We start from the raw sequence: 19,519 nt of genomic DNA, 5'->3' as shown, positions 1-19,519 counted from the left end.
TGAATGCAAACACCTAAACACACCACCATGCAGCTACAGTGTACATAGTGGGAACACACTATAGGCTCTGTACACTAGTCTACACACTTGAGGTCAAATAAAAAGCATTTCTGCTTTTTCAAGTACATTGTAAGGTGAAAAGTACAATGAGAGTTGAGAGACCATCTTGTTTACATGTTGTGGTTACAACACATTTCTGAGAACCACGTGCCACGCCCACACATTTAGGTAAACAGGGCTTATCTTGCAGATCATCTTATTCGATATCAAAGACGTAGTGTTCAAGGGTTTGAGAGAACTGATTGTAAAGCGTTCAACTACTACTACAACACACCCTAAATTGCAAAGAGGTAGAACTATAGCTCAGAAGTATGTCGGAGCTCCAATACCTCCAAGTCCAGCGTGGGCAAGTGCATGATGCCATAGCCCACTCTGACTGGGCCAAGAAGAAGCTGATATGGATCCCTCACCAGGACCAAGGGTTTGTGCAGGCGAGCATCGTGAATGAGACTGGAGAGGAGTTGACAGTGTCCATCAATGGACAGAAGTCCAAGGTCAACAAGGACGAGGCCCAGAAGATGAATCCTCCGAAGTTTGACAAGGTCGAGGATATGGCAGAGCTGTCGTTTCTGAACGAGGCTAGCGTCTTGCACAACCTCACCAGCCGCTACTACTCTGGACTCATCTACGTGAGTCTGGCATTTACTGTACTGGCCATGTTTATATATCTATATATCTCTGTGGTACTGTATATTAAATACCAGTGTGTACACTGACTATACATTGAATATTGCTTCGTGTTTTGTCTGGTGGTAAATTTGTTTTTCACAGTTTTTCAAGCCTCGGTAATTTTCTAAGAGCATTTACAACCGTTTAGTGCTTACGAGTAACCAGCTATTTCCTTTGGTTATTTTGTTATTGGTAATTGTCACTTAGCATAATCATTATCAGCACATCACATAATGCAAATATTCGCTACTTTGAGCCTTTACACTAGTAAAGCAGCTATACTGATGTGCCTAATATGGAAAGTTTGCTTTGAAACCTAACTTATCTCGCGATGTTGTCTGTATGACATTCCGTGAATATTTCAACACACTGCAAACAGATCTGGTGGGCATATGTTTTCATAGTGAACTCGTCTTGTAGGTCGCATTCAACTTTCCATTAGAGCTACAAAAGACCTCCTAATACCATAGCAGCATATCCTACAAGCTTTACATTTTGAATTTTAAGCCAATATAATTATAATTATAATTAATACGTTGCTCTAATGAGCAATCTTAAACTTTAAACTTTAGCATGAAGCTAACTATAATTTCTGAGTGAGTGATTTTCAGTCTCCTTAGAATTAGGGTAATTGCATATCTCTTGTGCCCTTCCTTCCTGTCCATTCCTCAGGGTACAGCATTGCTATGGTTGAATAGCTTGCTGTGGGCTGGTGATCTAGTTAGGCTGGCTCTTCTTTGGTTGGTGGCTTTCACCCCAACAGTGGCACCTAGTACCTCACTGTAGTCTTTCTGTTATTCTATCTTTATTTGGCACTTAACATGTGTTGTTTGGCAACAATGGATTGTTTATCTACCCGTGACTATCTCTTTGATTCTAGAATAAACGTTAATTCCAAATTTCGAATAGCCTCTGGCATTGTAAATAAATGTAAACTCGAATTTTTGCGTATGTGTTTATTGGTTGTTGATAAATGCAGTGTGTGCTGTAGACACTCTTGCGGTATGTTCTTTACTGCATTCCTCTCATTGTTTCTCAGGGCTTAGACTATGAATATCATTAACACTGTCTGCCCTGGGGAGCTGTGACATCATCACTATTTCCTGTGTGCATTATTGTCATATTTCCACCCACCCATTCACAGACGTACTCCGGCCTGTTCTGCGTGGTGGTCAACCCCTACCGTCTCTACCCAATCTACACGGAAAAGGTCATTGACCTCTACCGTGGCAAGAAGCGTCATGAAGTGCCCCCACACATCTACGCCATTACTGACCAGGCTTACAGGAACATGCTGCTGGGTGAGTGCACACGTTAATGCGTATATATATATCATAAATAAAAATGTAGGCAGCATTACATTGTGTTCCTCTTGTATAATTATTTTCTGACTTACATGAGAAATTGTTGAGGCTACAATGTACATATATGCTTTACATTTGTTCCATGCACGTACTTTGCTTAGATACATTTCCTACATTGTTACATGATGGGTTTTTCCCTTTCCCTCCCTTCAGACCGTGAGGACCAATCCATTCTGTGCACGTAAGTTGATGCACACTGTACATGCACATAACTAGAGGTTGATACTGTGTGTGTGTGTGTGTACTATATCTTGTAAAGTTTTGAATACCCAGAGCTTTCTAGCATATGCAGTATTTGTAACCTGCTCTATTCAGCATTATGTGTTATCTGGCACGCATTTGGTACCACCCTGTATGTGTACAAAGCTTTGGGATTGGAAGCCAGCCAGTCACCCTAATGCCATTAGTATTTGGACACATTTTTTACCTTATTAGGCAATGTTTAGAATGGTTAGTTTCTGGTTGCTTCCAGTGGTATGACAATCATTATCGAGGTTGCTAGGCTAGATTGCTAGGCAAGGTTAGGTTTCAACCAACTTGCTTTGACTTGGGGTTTGGCTCAAGTAAAAATGTACTGTGGGAGTATGTGAAAAATGCGTTTTTCTCACTGTAATAACTCACTTTGGTTGTGATACAGGGTTATGTTTCAGCTTGTGTAGAGGTTAGTGGTTGTGTACACTGGGTCTCTACTAGCTACCAGCTGTGTGTAATTGGGTGTACAAAACACTAAGAGCAGTAAAGCCTTGAGAATGCTTGTAGCTACATTGTTGTTCAGTATTTGGTGCAGCTTATGTGAGAAGCCTTTCTGTTTTTTCACCACACACACACACAACCCCTCACACACACACCCTCACACCCCCCCCCACACACACAACCCCCCTCACACCCATACACCCACCCACACACACACACAGGGGTGAGTCTGGAGCTGGTAAGACGGAGAACACCAAGAAAGTGATTCAGTACCTAGCGGTGGTGGCTAGCTCATCCCATAACAGTGATAAGAAGAAGCAGCTGCAGAGGAAGGCCAGCTCTTCCCTCGTCACCAAGGCAGGACTGAGTATGACCCAAGGTGAACTAGAGTCCCAGCTGCTACAGGCCAACCCCATCCTCGAGGCTTTCGGCAACGCCAAGACCATCAAGAATGACAACTCCTCACGTTTTGTGAGTTAATTATAACTAACTCTTGTTTTGTAAATATATTGCATTTGTTTTGTCTCTTGTACACTTCAATGATGCACTCGTGTGGTATTTTTCCCAGCATGCACTATTTTAGAATGGTGTCAGATTACTGTAGCCATAATTCAGTTTTTAGACCTGGTTACGGTTACTAACCACAAGGATGCCAATGTGCAGTAAGAGCATGTCAAGAATGGGGCACACAGATGGTCCTCTCTTATTGCATTAGAGCTTCAAAGAGATTCAGTTTGGGTTTGGGAATCCATACAATCGTGGTCGTATTACATATTTAAAAGGAGCGTTAAATGAGCACACCCTTTAATTATGTACACACGTGCTCATTATGCGACTGTGTACTTTCCCCTCAGGGTAAATTCATCAAGATCAACTTTGACCAGAGCGGTTTCATCGCTGGAGCCAACATTGATACCTGTATCCAACCAAATTACAGCTCCACTCTATATATAGCTTAACAATATAAAGCACACCATAGTACAGTGTATATAAACATATAGTTACACCAGCAGATAATCTATTGTATGATAGTTATTGTATGTGTGTATACTCAGTGATAGTGCCCAGTATTTTTAAAATGGAGGTGTGGCTATTTTCAACAAAAATCTTCCTCTTTATAGCTTATTATGTGGTAAACTAGGCCTAAGAGATGGTTATTTGTTGTCTAGAGAGTGGTTAGTACCAACCACCACCGACCAGTGTGTGTGCACTGTACTCCTCTCTCCTGTTGTCCCCTTAACCCTCGCCAGACCTGCTGGAGAAGTCTCGTGCCGTCCACCAGTCCTCGGATGAGCGAACCTTCCACATCTTCTACCAGCTTATCTGCGGGATGAGCCCGGCGGAGAAGAAAGAGTTCATTGTTGAGGACCCGAAGACGTACAAGTTCCTCGCCAACGGCAACCTTCCTGTGCCTGGGGTGAACGATGCCCAAGAGTTTGAGGACACGAAGGAGGCCATGGTCATCATGGGCATGACCGACGAGGAGCAATCCTGTACGTGCGATTGTCATGTGATTGCCATGTGATATTGCTACCGTGTGTATTGTACCTTGTAATTGTCCTGTGATTATTGCTGTTGTACGTTCTACTTGTACTATGCCCGAGCACTTTGTCATGTGATTCTCATGTGGTACCGTGTGTATTTTTTTTTTCCAATGAGCTTCACCCCTAAACTGATAATTATTCCTTGAGGTTGTGTTTACTGTTATTGTTTCTACGCCAAAGTACTTTGTCATGTGATTGTCATGTGATTGTTATCCTCCCTCGTATATAGCCGTGTTTCGTGTGGTGTCGGCAGTCCTCCACTTTGGCAACATGGTGTTCAAGCAGGAGCGTTCCTCCGATCAGGCCATGCTACCTGACAACACAGTGGCTCAGAAGATCTGCAAACTATTGGGCATGTCCGTGACAGACTTCACCAAGGCGATGCTCAAACCTCGCATCAAGACAGGACGAGAGTTCACTGTCAAGGCACAGTCCAAGACCCAGGTGAGGGGGCGGTGTGTGGCTACCTGTATCTGTAGCCTAGGGGTATCTACTTGCATGTGTATACAGCTGTAACTACATGTATGTATTTTGCTAACTTTGCTAAATAGCTGCATTGTAGTGTTATTGAATTGTATACATGTACATGTAACCTACAGTAATCATCTCATTCAACCCCCACCCCACACACACACACACACACACACACACACACACACACACACACACACACACCACACACACACACACTGTCAGGTTGAGTTTGCCAGTCAGGCGCTGGCCAAGGCTCTCTACGAGCGTCTCTTCAAGTGGGTCGTGTTCCGTGTCAACAAGTCTCTTGACCGCACCATCCGCTCTGGCTCCTCTTTCATCGGCATCTTGGACATTGCTGGTTTTGAGATCTTCAAGGTAAGAATCACTCTCAACTGAAACCTGTCTATTGTGGTCTTTTGAACTGTGTTAGCAGGAAACCTGTAATAATTACCCAATGTTTGACCTTAGTGTATACAAATTATACTGATTTTGGGTTCGACATGATCATATGATTACTTCTCTCCTCCCTCCAGACCAACTCGTTTGAGCAGATGTGTATCAACTACACAAACGAGAAGCTTCAGCAGTTGTTCAACCACACCATGTTCGAACTGGAGCAGGAAGAGTACAAGGTGGAGGGCATCGAGTGGACCTTCATCGACTTTGGCCTCGACCTACAACCGTGTATCGACCTCATTGAGAAGGTATGTGTGTGGGGGGGAACTCTGTATACATGTACATGTAGGTTGATTGATTGATATTAGATCAGTGCTCTGATTTCTGTGGGATGTGGTGATACTGTATAGAGCTGTAATTTCATCTGTATGATGTTTGTGGGGGGTAATTTTGAACCTCATATTCTGTTACTTAATGGTTCCTGTGGAGTACACTAACTCTTTCTCTTATACACTGTACGTTGATAATGGCCGGCTCTTCTCTCCCCTCCCCCCCCACAGCCGATGGGTATCCTCTCACTGCTGGACGAGGAGTGCTGGTTCCCCAAGGCCACAGACAAGAGCTACGTGGAGAAGGTTCATCGTGAGCACAACGCCAACAGCAAGTACTCCAAGCCAGACTTCAGGGCCAAGGCTGACTTCACACTCATGCACTACGCAGGAAACGTGAGTCTTACTACCTCCACTTATATGCTCGTCGTTTATTGCCTCTATTTATCTTCTCCTTTTTTCCTGCCTCCTCCAGGTGGACTACGTGTGTGAGTCGTGGCTGATGAAGAACATGGACCCCCTCAACGACAACGTGGTGTCTCTGCTGGCTAACTCGAGCGACACCTTCGTGTCCAGCCTCTGGAAGGACACAGCCAACATTGTCAGCATGGGGGTGGGCGCCGAGAGTGCAGGGTCAAAGTTCGGAGCACAAAAAACACGCAAGGGCATGTTCAGGACAGTCGGACAGCTGTACAAGGTGTGTGTGCCATGTATGTATATGTACAAGGTACATGTATGCATTAGATTGTGGTTGTACTCTGTAGGTCAAGCCTTCTTAAATGTTACCCAAAACTTTGTCATACTTCAATATTTCTCTGCCATAAAACCCATTTTAGGATGAAAGTTTAAAGCTTTAATGTGTGTTATGTGTCTGTGCTGCAAACTCTTCTTGTTTTAACGTTCTGTTTTGTGCAGGAGCAACTGGCTAACTTGATGGGTACCCTTCACCAGACACAGCCTCATTTTGTTCGCTGCATCATTCCCAACCACGAGAAAAAGGTCAGCTGAGACTCTTTCATCTAGACAACTATATATCGTCTTTTACTGTTGTTGCTCTTAATTATTAAGTTTTTAAATGCACACACCCTCACCCCCCCATTACACCCACACACACACACCCCACACACCCTCACCCCCCCATTACACACACACACACACACACACACACACACACACACCCCCATTACACACACACACACACACACACACACACACACACACCTCACACCCTACACACACAGGCTGGTAAGATCCAGGCTCACCTGGTGCTGGACCAGCTGCGATGCAACGGAGTGCTGGAGGGGATCAGGATCTGTCGGCTCGGTTTCCCCAATCGAATCCTCTTCCAAGAGTTCAGACAGCGCTATGAGATCCTAACACCAGGGGTCATCCCCAAGGGCTTCATGGACGGCAAGAAGGCTGCCGAGGACATGGTGGGTGTGGCAGTGGGTGTGGCATTTCGATTGTTATTTGCATATTGTAGATACAGGTAGCTAGCTTATAAACTTACTTCTAAACATTATTTAAATACCTAGTGTAAATGCCAATAGTGGATCTACATGTTCCTTTAACTCGGATTGTCTGAACACGTACAGCTGAAGGCACTGGACCTGGACCCTGCCTCGTATCGTATTGGGCACTCGAAGGTGTTCTTCCGTGCTGGTGTGTTGGCTCAACTGGAGGAGGAGAGGGACATCAAGCTCACTGAGGTCATTATCAGTCTCCAGGCACGCTGTCGTGGCTATCTCGGCAGAAAGTAAGTACAGCTGTTTTGAATAGGAGACCATAAGTTGTTAGGTGATCCGATTTTTGTGAACTATGAGCAGCTCAAAATGATACACAGTAACTCACTATAATTATACATGTGTTATTGGTCTCATTACAATTTGCTGTTTTTAACCACTCCCCCCAGGGCGTACCAGAAACGTATGGAGCAGTTCCGTGCTATCCGCATCATTCAACGCAACGTGCAGAGTTACCTGAAGCTACGCAACTGGCAATGGTGGCGTCTGTTCACAAAGGTCAAGCCTCTCCTACAAGTGACCAACGCAGAGGAACAGAAGAGAGAGATGGAGGAAGATATAAAGCGACTCAACGATCGTCATGAGAAACTCAACTTCGAACTCTCAGACCTTGGAAAGAAAAATGAGCAGGTGAGCTTGTGCCTGAGACATACATGTAGTTTATTGGCCCCCTAGTCTCCACGTTAGTACCTCTTTATTACAGCCCCTGTTGGTCTGCAAGGGTGCCCACTTTCACTGCAAGATGGAGTAGCTTTTCATAGAGTAATAATTATAAATATTCACTCCCTTCCCATAGGTTCTCCTCGAGAACCAACGTCTAGAGGACTCTCTTCGAGAAGAGAAGTTCCTTACCCAAGAAGCGGAGGAGATGAGGAACATTCTTTCTCAGAAGAAGATAGAGCTGGAGTCGATGATCCAAGAGGCAGAAGTTCGCCTCGAGGAACAGGAAGAGGTCAACGCTCAGATGCAAGCTGAGAAGAGCAAACTCACGAATGAAATCCACGGACTTGAGGAACAGTAAGAGATGCTTCTTGTGTATTCTTGTATACTAGAGGAGCAGTAGGAGTAAAGCCGTACAATGTGTCGAATGTTTGTGCTCTGCATACCGTTTGATATTTTTCTTGCTATTAGGCTTGAGGAGGAGGGAGCCAATAATCAGAAGCTGCTCACAGAGAGGGCAGCTGCCGAGAGCAAGATCAAAGGACTCGAGGAACAAATGACACTCAGCGAGGACAACGTTTCCAAGGTAACAGACCATGCAATCAATGACATTATTTTTTGCAAGTCAATTTTCCACCTCTTTATAATTATAAGCCAATGGTAAAAATGTACACTTAATGAACATTAATTTTGCTCGTCCATTCAAAAGTACGATCATACAATTGATTCAGTGCCAATTAAGTTACTAGAAATGGCCATTGAAAGCAACGAGAGTAAATGGCAATTAAGTGACATGTGGAGGTAGCAGCAATTTTGATGTACAATGTATCCACTGTTCATGTCCCATGTCCTACCCTCTCAGCTGTCTCGAGACAAGAAGACGCTTGAGGAGAAGCTCGGGGAGACCCAGACTGCACTTGAGACGGAGGAAAACAAGTCGAAACAAGAGCATCGTCAACGAGTTAAACTTGAGTCCAACCTACAAGACGTAGAGGAGAAGCTGGACAGGGAGACCAATGTAAGGGGGAGGGGCAGTTTATGTGTTTGTTGAGTGATCTACGTGTATTTTGCAATTGTTGTGTCTGTTAATTGGCAACTTTTGTTTGAAATTTGTATGTCATGTGTCATCATACGAGAATGAATGACAATTACCACACACACGCACACACACGCACGCACACACACACACACACACATACACACACATACACACACACCCCCCACACACACACAGCGTCGCAACGAACTTGAGAAAGAGAAGCACAAGTCCCAACAAGAGACAGCAGATCTTCAGGAACAGCTGGCCCAGGCCCGACAGAGGATCGAGGATCTTGAGAGCCAAGTGGCTCGACTTCAGAAAGAACTAACCGCCATGACTGCAAAGTAAGTGCAGCTAAGAGCTGAGGAAGTGTATTAATTACTGAAGCACTCCAGTGTGTTACGCTTCTTGTGCTGTGAGTTAGATTTGTGCTCAAGTACAAACTAAGTGTTAATGTGTATGACTCTAATTATTGCTTCTGCCTCACCTTTCCTCGTTCTTTCTCTCCTCTCCTCCAGGGCCGAGGAGGAGGCCGCTGCTCGTGTTAAACTGGAGAAGGAGAAACGAGAGCTCCTGGCACAGCTACAGGAGACACAGGACGACCTTGAATCCGAACGTGAGGGACGTGCTCGAGCAGAGAAACAACGTAGACAACTTAACGAAGAATTAGAGTCCCTCCGAGACTCCCTCGAGGTGTCAGAAAGCTCGACAGTTGCCCAACAGGAGATTCGAACCCAGCGGGAGAACGAACTCGCTCAGTTCAAGAAACAGCTGGAGGATGAGACGGCCAATCACGAGTCCACCGTCGCTAGCATGAGGTCCAAGAATAACAAGGCAATGGAGGACCTCAACGATCAGCTGGAGGCAGCAAAGAAAGTGAGTAACGTAACAGCTAGCTTATTTCTTGGGATGTGTTAAAAGTTAAGGTCTTCCTTTTTGCAGCATGCAAGCATAGATAATAGAGACTTTCTGTGCTCTATTATCTATGATGCAAGCTTAATTAGTACACTTGCTTTGTACCTGATTATTTATCACACCTTCCATGTACAACCTCCGCCCCCACACATACAGTCTAAGCAGAATCTCGAGAAGGCCAAGCACAACCTTGACGTTGAGAAGCAGTCTCTGGAGCAAGACCTTCGCGAGATGACCACTTCCTTCCAAGAGAGTGACAAGAGGAGGAAGAACACTGAGTCAGCTCTCAGTGAGGCACAGTCTCGTATCACGGAGGACACTTCTAAGATACAGGAGCTCAGCTCACAGAACGCCAGGATGTCTGTAAGTGCATGGGATAGTTGTATGCATGTGATTGTTTTGAGAGTCTGTATCTTATTTGCTGGTATGCAACTTACAAGCTACATGTATAATAAGCTACTGTTGCAATACAAGTTTGGGGGGTTTAAATTTGTAAGACAGTAATTTTTAGCTGCAGTTTCAATTAATTTCTTGAGTGCATGTGTAAAGAGTGCATGTGTGAACTCTGTTTCTAACTACACACACACACACACGCGCGCACACACACACACACGCGCACGCACACACACACACGCACACACACACACACACGCACACAGGGTGAAAACTCTACTCTGAACAGTCAGTTGGAGGACTTGGATCGCAAGCAATCCGGTTCAGACAAATTGGTCAAGAACCTCAACGAACAGTTGGAAGAGCTTCGAGAGCAACTGCAAGAAGAGACACGGGCTAAGATTTCCGGGTCCAACAAACAGAAACAGCTGGTTGATGAAGTAGAACGCCTTCAGGGACAACTAGAGGACGAGGAGGAAGCTAAAGCCTCCCTCCAGAGCAAGGTGGTCAGCCTCACGCAACAGGTGGGTGTGGTCTCGTTTATCAGGTCAACAATTATTGCAGATACTATTAATACAATTACTATCGATGCATTTTTGATGCAATGCCACTCTCCCTGCAGCTGGCGGACGCTAAGAAACGCTCTGACGATGACCAGGTTGATATTGAGGAGCTACAAGCAGCCAAACGTAAACAAGACAAAGAAATGGAGGCACTCAACGATCGTATAGAAGAGGTCAAGGCCGAGGCTCAGAAGGCACTAAAGAGCAAGAAGAAAGTGCAGGAAGAGGTAAATATTTACCACTAGTACAGCCATGCGTACATACATGTATATGACTGTACAGCAGTATGTTTTGTCACAGAGCAGTTATCTTTGAGAGTCTGTAGTTTAATTTAACTCTCATACCCAATGATGTGTTTTATGATTAGTCGAAATCAAAAGCAAAGGCTACATGATGTATTCTGTTCTAATTGATAACATGCTCCCTACCCACACCACTACAGCTTGACGACCTGAACCTGAACTTTGAGAACACTCGCAGTCAAATCTCAAGCCTTGAGAAGAAACAGAAGAAGTTTGACAGCCAGCTGGCCGAGCAACAAGCCCTTGCCGATAAGAATGCAGGTGACAGAGACACAGCTGAAGCCCGCGCCCGTCAGGCCGAGACCAAGTCCCTCTCTCTTCAGAGGGAACTGGATGAGCTCCAAGACAAACTAGACGAGGTCGATCGAATGAGGAAACAGCTACAGTCTGAGAGAGACGGCCTGGTGGAGTCCAAGGATGATGTCGGTAAGAATGTCCACGAGTTGGCCAAGGCTAAGAAAGCGCTCGAGGCACTGCTGGAGGAACAGAAGCAGCTGCTGGAGGAGAATGAGTTGCAGGTTGTGGAGGATGCCAAGCTCAGGCTTGAGGTGAGAGAGAGAGAGAGCTAGGTGGTATCATTACATGATGTGTATGACGGATACTTGTAGCTTTCTTAATTTTTAGGTGGTTAAAATCATATGTACATGTGTATAGTACTGTGTAATTGATGTGTCATAGCTGGCTATTTTTCCTGCACATAATTACAGTATGTCTAGTGTAAATATTATAACTGTACAGGGACTACATGCACAGTGTGTGTACATGCACAGTGTGTGTACATGCACAGTGTGTGTACAGGGACTACATGCACAGTGTGTGTACAGGGACTACATGCACAGTGTGTGTACATGCACAGTGTGTGTACAGGGACTACATGCACAGTGTGTGTATCATGTTAAGATAGTGCATTAACGTCCCTCCCCTTCACAGGTAAATCTACAAGCTGCCAAGAGCAACTTTGAGCGTGAACTGGGCCAGAAAGAGGAGGCAGCTGAGGAGGGTCGTCGCAGCCTCATCAAACAGCTGCGTGAGTTGGAACAGTCTCTAGAAGACGAGAGGAAGAACCGCTCCATTGCTCAGAACGAGAAGAAAAAAATGGAGTCTGAGCTGGCCGATATCGAGGGACAGATTGACGCCGAGGCAAAGGGACGTGAAGACGCTCAGAAGATGTACAAGAAAGCACAGGTAACCATTCACAGACGTATACTGTAAACGCCATAGCCTCTTTGTCACTTGTAAGATTGGTGCTGCAACCAATTTCTTGTGCTATTAATGCTCACAATTCAACCCTACCCGTCCCCCCACCTCAGGCTCAGTTTAAGGAGTCTCAGTCGAAGGTAGACAATGCCAACCGCTCTCGTGACGAACTAGCCACTCGACTGAAGGACTTGGAGAAGAAGGTACGCAACCTTGAGGCAGATGTGACCCAGACACAAGAAGAGAAGACTGGGGCCGAGAAGGCTCGTAGGAATGCCGAGGGTGAGAGGGATGATCTACAGGACGAGTTGACCTCTGCCAATGCCAAAGCGTGAGTTGTTGTTGTGCAGGGAGGGGGGAGGTTGGGCTCAGTGTACTGTGTACCAGGAGCAGCTACTGACGAATTAGATTGCTTAGAACTGTTTGTACACGTGCACCATTGACTACCCTCCCCTCCCCCCCCCCCCCACCATACACACACACACAGTACGGCTCTCTCTGAGGAGAAACGTCGCCTCGAGGGCAAGCTTGCCACTCTGGAAGAAGACTTCGAAGAGGAGCAGCTGGCCAGTGAGACTGCCCAGGAGAAGACCTCCAAACTACAGCAACAGGCCGACCAGCTCGCAGGAGAGGTGTCTCAGCTACAAGGGGCCGTTTCCAGGGCTGAGAAAGCCAAGAGCCAGCTCGAGAAACAGGTGTGTAGTGTTGTCATCAGGAGTACCTTCATGTACTCCTGCATGGAATCTTGAAAGAGCTACATGTATAGTAATTATATATACAATACATGTTTCAGTTTATTGTATGTGATCTTTTCTTCTTTCTAATTTCTGTTAGTGGATAAATGGAGTTCGTTGTTTTATTTTGCATTGCTTAATTTGTATCAGTAGTTATCACTGAATTTCATTTTCTACAGGTGAAAGATCTCCGTGAGAAGGTAGAGGAGGCAGAGTCCTTTGGTGCTCACAGGGTGAAGGCACAGCTGTCCGCCATGGAAGGCAGAGTCACCAGTTTGGAGGAACAGCTTGACGTAGCCACCAGGTAACCTACATTATAGCTTGTGCTCAATGTAATATACACGAGGGCAAAGTAAAGCACTGGAAATGACGCAGAAGTAGTGTACGTGTAGTGACGGGGTTAATACTGGTATTGTGGTGAAAGTTACTCATTAATTATTCTCCTGCTGCCCTCCTCCTCTTCTCTCAGGGAGCGTGCCAACGCCCACCGTACTCTTCGTCGTCAAGACAAGAAGATGAAAGAGCTCGTGGCTAATATTGAGGATGAGAGGAAGATGGCTGAGACGTACAAGACTGACGTGAGTGTGGGGGGTAGGGGGTGGTTTGTGTAGAGGGAGGGGTCTAGGTGTGCGAGGTCTCTGAGTGGGGTTAAATAAGAAATTTGATGTGGCATTGAGTTTGCCAAATCATAATAATTATTATTGACTCCTAATTCTCTCTCTGCGTAGGCTGACAAGGCTCTCAGTCGCAACAGGACTCTCAAGAGGGCAGCTGATGAAGCTGTGAGTTAACAATATTATGCAATACCCTAGCTCCCCAAGTATGGTGCTTTATATAGTTAGCCCATGTTGTACAGTCTGATGTCAGAGCACGCACAACATTGTCACGATCTTGTAGCCATGCACACAGAATGCTTGTGATGAATTATTTCCTTTACAGGAGGAGGAATCTGCTCGCATCCAAACGGCCAAGAGGCGTCTCCAACGTGAAGTGGACGAACTGACAGAGCAAAATGAGACTCTTCAGAGGGACCTGACAAATGCAAAGAAGGCGGGGTGAGTACAGCCACCATTGTAGGAGCAATGCATATGTGTATGGAAGTGGCCTTAGCCTCTTTGTCATCATTACGTGTGTTACTGTTCTGATTGTAGTGCTCCCGGTTGTTCTGTGTCCATTTTGTAAGAGCGTTGAGTACAATTAAAGGACCTACATGTACATATACTTGTAGATGACACACACACGTACACACCCTCACGCTTCACACACGTACACACCCTCACGCTTCACACACATCCTTCACACATGCACACACTACAGTGGTGCCGGTGGTCGTCGCTTCACCAGTGGGAGCGGGTCGAGTGCCATCCGCTCTGGGCGCAGGGGTCGTCCCGGGACTGGGGGTCAGTCGGGTCACTCAGCCAACAGCGGTGACTCTCTGGCCGATGATGATGATGATATGTAGACTTGGAAACTTCTAGAAGAACTTGATAATGTAGTTAGAATGAATTGTTAGCAATTGTACACATATCGTGGTAGTAGGTGTTTTTAAGCTGAGAAACAATTTGACTGTTGTATTATTTGTAGTCAATAGAAGTTTTGATCTTGTAATTACATTATTTCTTGTTTGTCAATAACAACATTAACATAATAATTTTATTGACATTATTTTATTTATGCATGCATAATTATAATTATATGTGCATGGTACACGCGTACGTTAATGAGATTCTTTGTATCAGGAGACATGAGCAATATAATTATATGCTCAGATCCAGGAAAGCGGCCTGTGTTCATTGACATAAGTATTATAACCCACTTTCATTGCATTCAAGAATAATTATATCGAATTAGAAAAATCAGTCCAATACAATAATACAGGACACGTATAAGTGTACAAAGAAGAAGGATAACATTGACAGTTCATTACATAAATATACAGCTACATATAATATTCAGTCACTGTGGGGGCGTTAGCAGTCCAAACCGAGGAGGTTGACTCATGTGCGTAGGGTGGTGGTGCATAGGGGGAGCCCCCATCATTTGAGGGGGAGGCATGCCAGGACGGATCACATGACCAGGGCCGAGGGGTTGGGGAGGCCTCATCATAGGTGGTGCCTGCACCATAGGGGGAGGCGTTGGCTGTGGGGGTTGTAACTGGGCGGAGCCACTCTTGGCTGATCTGTACTTGGACAGACGACTTCTGATCTCCTCCTGAGAATGGAACAACATACTTTTTACTACATGTAGAGGCCAGTACAGTACTACTCCGATAAGTTACAATTATAGATGACGAAGAAATGGTACTGTACTAGAAACAGTACAGTAAACGTATGGGCAATGGCCTGTCAAATTTGGACCCAAAGCTAAAACACATTATCAGGCGGAAGTTAGCAAAGCCACAGAATGCAATATAATTGAATTTCGTTCAAAGTACAAAAGTACAGCTAGAAGCACATTGTAGGGTACAGTGATTCTTTCCCCACACCACCTTACCAATGAGATGTCATCTTCTGGGTGTATGAGGACACAGTTAGGGCCGACAGAAGGAACCTTGGCTGCTGGCTGAGTGGGAACAGGGGGCAGTGAGGGGAGAGAGGTCTCGGGGGGTGGGCGTGATGGTCCCGGCCCTGAGTGAGAGGGGAGAGGAGGCATTGACGGTCCACTGCTGGGAGGCTGGAAGAGGGAGAAGACGATTATGGTGATATGTATCATACACACTGCAGTGCAGCTGTTAGTACTGTTACAGGATATCGCATAATAAGTTGATTACTAACACACGCACGCACACACACACACACACACACACACACACACACACACACACACACACACACACACACACACACACACACACACACACACACACACACACACACACACACACACACACACACACACACACACACACACACACACACACACACACACACACACACACACACACACACACACACACACACACACACACACACACACACACACACACACACACACACACACACACACACACACACACACACACACACACACACACACACACACACACACACACACACACGTACACGTACATCGGTACATTTTACAACACAGACAATTACTTGTGAAGCACTTGGGAAAAGTGGAGCTTGTGGAGGAGGGGGCATACCACCAGGGGGCATTCCACCGGGGGGCATATTACCGGGGTGCATTCCACCGGGGGGCATATTACCGGGGTGCATTCCACCAGGGGGCATATTACCGGGGTGCATTCTGTAGGGGGATAGCAGATAAAAATACCGGGGGGTAGCAAAACGAATACACCGAATACACAATTTTTGTATGTCAACACACACACACACAAATTAAAGCATGTGCAGGTATAGACAAGAAACCTTTTACTAGCTCACCCATGTTGCATCATCATCATAGGAGGGGGTGCCCCTGGCATCATCATGGGTGGGGGCATCCCAGGCATGACAGGATATGACATCATTGGAGCTCCACCCATCATATCCATTCGAGGCTTCTTGTTTTGGGGCTCCTCAAACTTCCCTATGGAGAAAAAACGAAAAAAATAACAATCCCATTTCGCAAAATCTGATCAATCCTATTTATCAACACATGTACATGTACGACATACAGGTTGTAGGATGCAAGAATAAGGACCTTACGACTCACTATTTTATACAGTCATGAAATGTATTTCAGTACCAACTTCTGCAATAAGAAATTGAACCAAAAGTATATCGTCTATAGCCTCAGCGATAAAATACAGCACACTAGATAACCTCTGACCTTTGGAATATGGTGACTTTATCCACTCAATTGAGAAGCAGGTGAGATTATGTAACACTATAGCTCAGTTTTACAAAGTGTGTGTCCGTAGCAACACATGACATGCCTACCTTGACTGAGCTTAATCACACGTATACACACAGACACAACTCTACAGTAATTGAAGCACTCTATCCATACTCAGCAAAACAGGTATAATTATTACTATTATAGAATTAATCGTACACTACAGGGTAGATTTACATACAGACTGTCTATCGAGGGCGGCCAAGAACCGAAGTTGTTAAAATGGGGACCCCCCTTACCTACCCCCCACACTCACCATTTCTAGCTAGCTCCCTGGCCATGATGTCACCCTCTGGGACGCCCTCCATCCCGAATATCTCCGCCTCAATGCTCTCCCGCCCCGGGACTGCGTTGGGCACACGAGACACCGTCTCCTTGTGTACCTGTAGAGGAGGGACAGTATAAGAGTACAACATTTATCATATCGCTTCTTCTTTGTAGCTCGAGTGCCCCGAATGTCGTGTATCCATAGACACAGGGAAACTCTCAAGAGAGTAACGCTATTGGACCTTCATACATGCACTCGTACATCTATCCACACGTATACGCTGTACATGTACATAATTATACATCGAATCTTCTGTATAAATATACAAAACCTACAAACATCGAAGACCGAGTCTGTGAAAGGCACAACACCCCCCACCACCCCCCAGACATAAATGTTATTATGTACACTTTAGACGTACCTGTGAGCAGTGGATTGCCAGCCCGGGAGCTGAGAAGAGTTTCTTGTGACAAATGTGACATTTGAAGTGCTTAGCTTTTTGATGGAAAATGAGAACCTTGTCGTCTTCAAACTCTCTGTTACAATACCTACATCCAGTATATACAATACAATGTAAGCAATGTGTCAGATTCACTGTGTCATTCAATGGCCTAGCTAGTAGCTATTTTTCAGCACACAATATTTCTGACAGTCAGTCAATCTCACCAGCACCATGGCTTCATAGGCCTCTTCTTTTTTCTCCCCATAACTATCTGGCCTCAACACAGCAGAGCCTCTGACACTTCTCTCTCTAAACACATGGAAAGTACCTTGAGCGTCATAAAGTGTCATAAAATTATTTGCTCTTCTAAAAAGAGCCACCCCACCACTGCACTGGATCTATTGCACTTTTTTAGCTTTGCATATGGATACTGACAACCCACTCAAGCTGGTAGGTATTGCAGGTGCTGTGTTACATGTGTGTATGACTGAATGATTGCAGGAGACTGTGGTAGAACTGCTCAAGACCAACTTCAGCGACAAGAAGACAAAAAGTACGAGTATAATTTTATGTACTCACGATTCATGCATACACTCATGATAAAAATACATACAGTTAACAATGACGCAATAAAGCTGACGGCAGACCTGCTCCACCTGTTCATCACAGGTACACGTACGTTAATACTGTTACATATGTGTGTGTCATGTCACAACTTGCCAGTTTGTGAAGACCTTGTAGATTTATATACATGTATACCAGCTACAAGTATTGTTTTAGCCGGCCATTATAGATATTAGCCTCAGTTGAGCTATGTAGGACATCTGACGTAGGAGAGCCTGTTCATTTTATACCCTCCTTAGGTAATCAATTTGTGTTATTATTTATACAGAAGCAGCACATAGGTCATCTCAACAAGCTAAGGTGAGGCTTAAGAGTATAAAGTTGCAGCTAGTTTACTAAATTACTCACTATCTGTACAGGATGAAGGAGCCTCCCAAGTAGACATTCAACACTTTGAGAAAATTCTACCCAAATTGGTACTAATAATTATGGATGTACTTGGGTGTATGTACTTGTCCATTTTTCAACATGTACAGTTACTGGATTTCTAAAGATCACAGAGCAAGTTATTGTGGTGCAGTCCTTGGCCGGCCCCAAGGTTGGTCTTACTGGAACTATGAATAATTATCATTTAATACAGAAGAAACACTACACAATGAATGTTTACTGGGGCGACTATTATTTGAAGAGACATTGCCTATTGAGGTTCCTAATTACATGTAGCTGTAACCAACCACCATACCCATGCTCTGCTCGAGGGACTTCCCCAGCAATGGTGGCTCACACCAGGAGTACATTAAGAATCTTAATGTACTCCTGCTTACACTAGTTTCAGGATGCCTGGTAAATGACCATGAGAATAATAAACTGCGTGTATGTGTGTAGTGGATTAAAATGTGTAAATTGGAAATTAAAAATAATTTATGAGTTCTATTATTATAGCTACCTCTTTTTAGTTTGTGATTTCTTGAGTGCTTCGACCTCTTTCTGCATGACCAGGAAGTCAGCATTACTAGCTGCTAACATGTCCAACAACAGTTCCACCTTGTACTTAAGCAGGTTGTTCTCTTCACTCAGCTGCACATTCTGTTTCTGCAGCCGAACAAAGTCCCTTGAACCAGGACCTTTGCCTCCACCACCTGGGATAAAGGGGGGGGGGGGAGGCATAGAATATTTAATCAGGCTGAAAGTTATTCGGATGATAGGGTAAAACAACAAAGTTGTCGTTCATGTGGAGTGTATATGTAAAGCTTCTTATATGAGGGAACAAGCAAATAATATTATAGCTGCTTTATACGTTGACACTCACTTGAGACCCACTCTCCTTTCTCAAAGAAGATCTCCTGGTCCCCCAGCTTCATAGAGACTGCGGGTACAGCACCCGAGGTCATGCTGACCATGCTATCGGAGGTGAAATTGAACGAGTCATCCAGAGCAGAGATATTGGGCAGGGAGTCAGCCTTTCTCCTGGGTGGCTTCTTGGGAGTTCTGAATGAGGACCGAGAGAATAATGGCATCTCTTTGTAGGTGAAAAACTTGTGTGAAAGAGA

General features: G+C 45.0%; 3 protein-coding genes across 3 annotated transcripts; 1 reads left to right on the top strand and 2 right to left on the bottom strand.

The window, feature by feature from the left end:
• The first annotated feature begins 237 nt into the window (after positions 1-237).
• LOC135351180 (myosin-10-like) lies at positions 238-14,520 on the top strand. The gene is made up of 32 exons (XM_064550126.1): positions 238-689; positions 1,874-2,030; positions 2,247-2,274; positions 3,008-3,257; positions 3,641-3,704; positions 4,037-4,279; positions 4,560-4,774; positions 5,027-5,179; positions 5,338-5,508; positions 5,761-5,925; positions 6,005-6,226; positions 6,445-6,528; positions 6,771-6,962; positions 7,125-7,285; positions 7,442-7,682; positions 7,849-8,069; positions 8,184-8,298; positions 8,575-8,730; positions 8,947-9,095; positions 9,270-9,627; positions 9,823-10,029; positions 10,326-10,583; positions 10,682-10,849; positions 11,065-11,472; positions 11,855-12,109; positions 12,235-12,452; positions 12,609-12,816; positions 13,035-13,159; positions 13,325-13,433; positions 13,584-13,637; positions 13,795-13,910; positions 14,173-14,520. The coding sequence occupies exons 1-32, from the start codon at positions 372-374 to the stop codon at positions 14,315-14,317; spliced, it is 5,934 nt and encodes a 1,977-aa protein (XP_064406196.1). The 5' UTR covers positions 238-371; the 3' UTR covers positions 14,318-14,520.
• Positions 14,521-14,681: 161 nt separating this feature from the next.
• On the bottom strand, positions 14,682-17,766 carry LOC135351184 (BUB3-interacting and GLEBS motif-containing protein ZNF207-like). The gene is made up of 7 exons (XM_064550130.1): positions 17,630-17,766; positions 17,385-17,511; positions 16,952-17,078; positions 16,242-16,386; positions 15,954-16,104; positions 15,349-15,528; positions 14,682-15,066 (listed from the first exon to the last, which is right to left on the bottom strand). Exons 1-7 carry the CDS (start codon positions 17,668-17,670, stop codon positions 14,812-14,814), a joined length of 1,026 nt encoding a protein of 341 aa, XP_064406200.1. The 5' UTR covers positions 17,671-17,766; the 3' UTR covers positions 14,682-14,811.
• A 1,043-nt stretch (positions 17,767-18,809) lies between these two features.
• Positions 18,810-19,486, bottom strand: LOC135351186 (protein chibby homolog 1-like). Its single transcript, XM_064550132.1, has 2 exons — positions 19,279-19,486; positions 18,810-19,108 (listed from the first exon to the last, which is right to left on the bottom strand). Exons 1-2 carry the CDS (start codon positions 19,484-19,486, stop codon positions 18,912-18,914), a joined length of 405 nt encoding a protein of 134 aa, XP_064406202.1. The 3' UTR covers positions 18,810-18,911.
• Between the last annotated feature and the right edge of the window lie 33 nt (positions 19,487-19,519).

This window comes from Halichondria panicea, chromosome 17 (assembly GCF_963675165.1).
Source record: "Halichondria panicea chromosome 17, odHalPani1.1, whole genome shotgun sequence".
Classification (NCBI taxonomy): domain Eukaryota; kingdom Metazoa; phylum Porifera; class Demospongiae; order Suberitida; family Halichondriidae; genus Halichondria; species Halichondria panicea.
Note: the sequence above shows the minus strand (reverse complement) of the source record. Positions and strands in the feature narration are given on the sequence as shown.

Bases quoted from the DNA above. Each gene is read 5' to 3' on its own strand.
- LOC135351180 (XM_064550126.1), top strand. From the start codon at position 372: ATGTCGGAGCTCCAATACCTCCAAGTCCAGCGTGGGCAAGTGCATGAT. The intron at 11,473-11,854 runs GTGAGAGAGAGA...TCCCCTTCACAG, and splicing joins ATGCCAAGCTCAGGCTTGAG to GTAAATCTACAAGCTGCCAA. The intron at 12,453-12,608 runs GTGAGTTGTTGT...ACACACACACAG, and splicing joins ACCTCTGCCAATGCCAAAGC to TACGGCTCTCTCTGAGGAGA.
- LOC135351184 (XM_064550130.1), bottom strand. From the start codon at position 17,670: ATGGGGAGAAAAAAGAAGAGGCCTATGAAGCCATGGTGCTG. The intron at 17,079-17,384 runs GTACGTCTAAAG...CCTCCTCTACAG, and splicing joins TGGCAATCCACTGCTCACAG to GTACACAAGGAGACGGTGTC. The intron at 16,105-16,241 runs GTGAGCTAGTAA...ATCCCCCTACAG, and splicing joins ATGATGATGATGCAACATGG to AATGCACCCCGGTAATATGC.
- LOC135351186 (XM_064550132.1), bottom strand. From the start codon at position 19,486: ATGCCATTATTCTCTCGGTCCTCATTCAGAACTCCCAAGAAGCCACCC. The intron at 19,109-19,278 runs GTGAGTGTCAAC...CCTTTATCCCAG, and splicing joins GAAAGGAGAGTGGGTCTCAA to GTGGTGGAGGCAAAGGTCCT.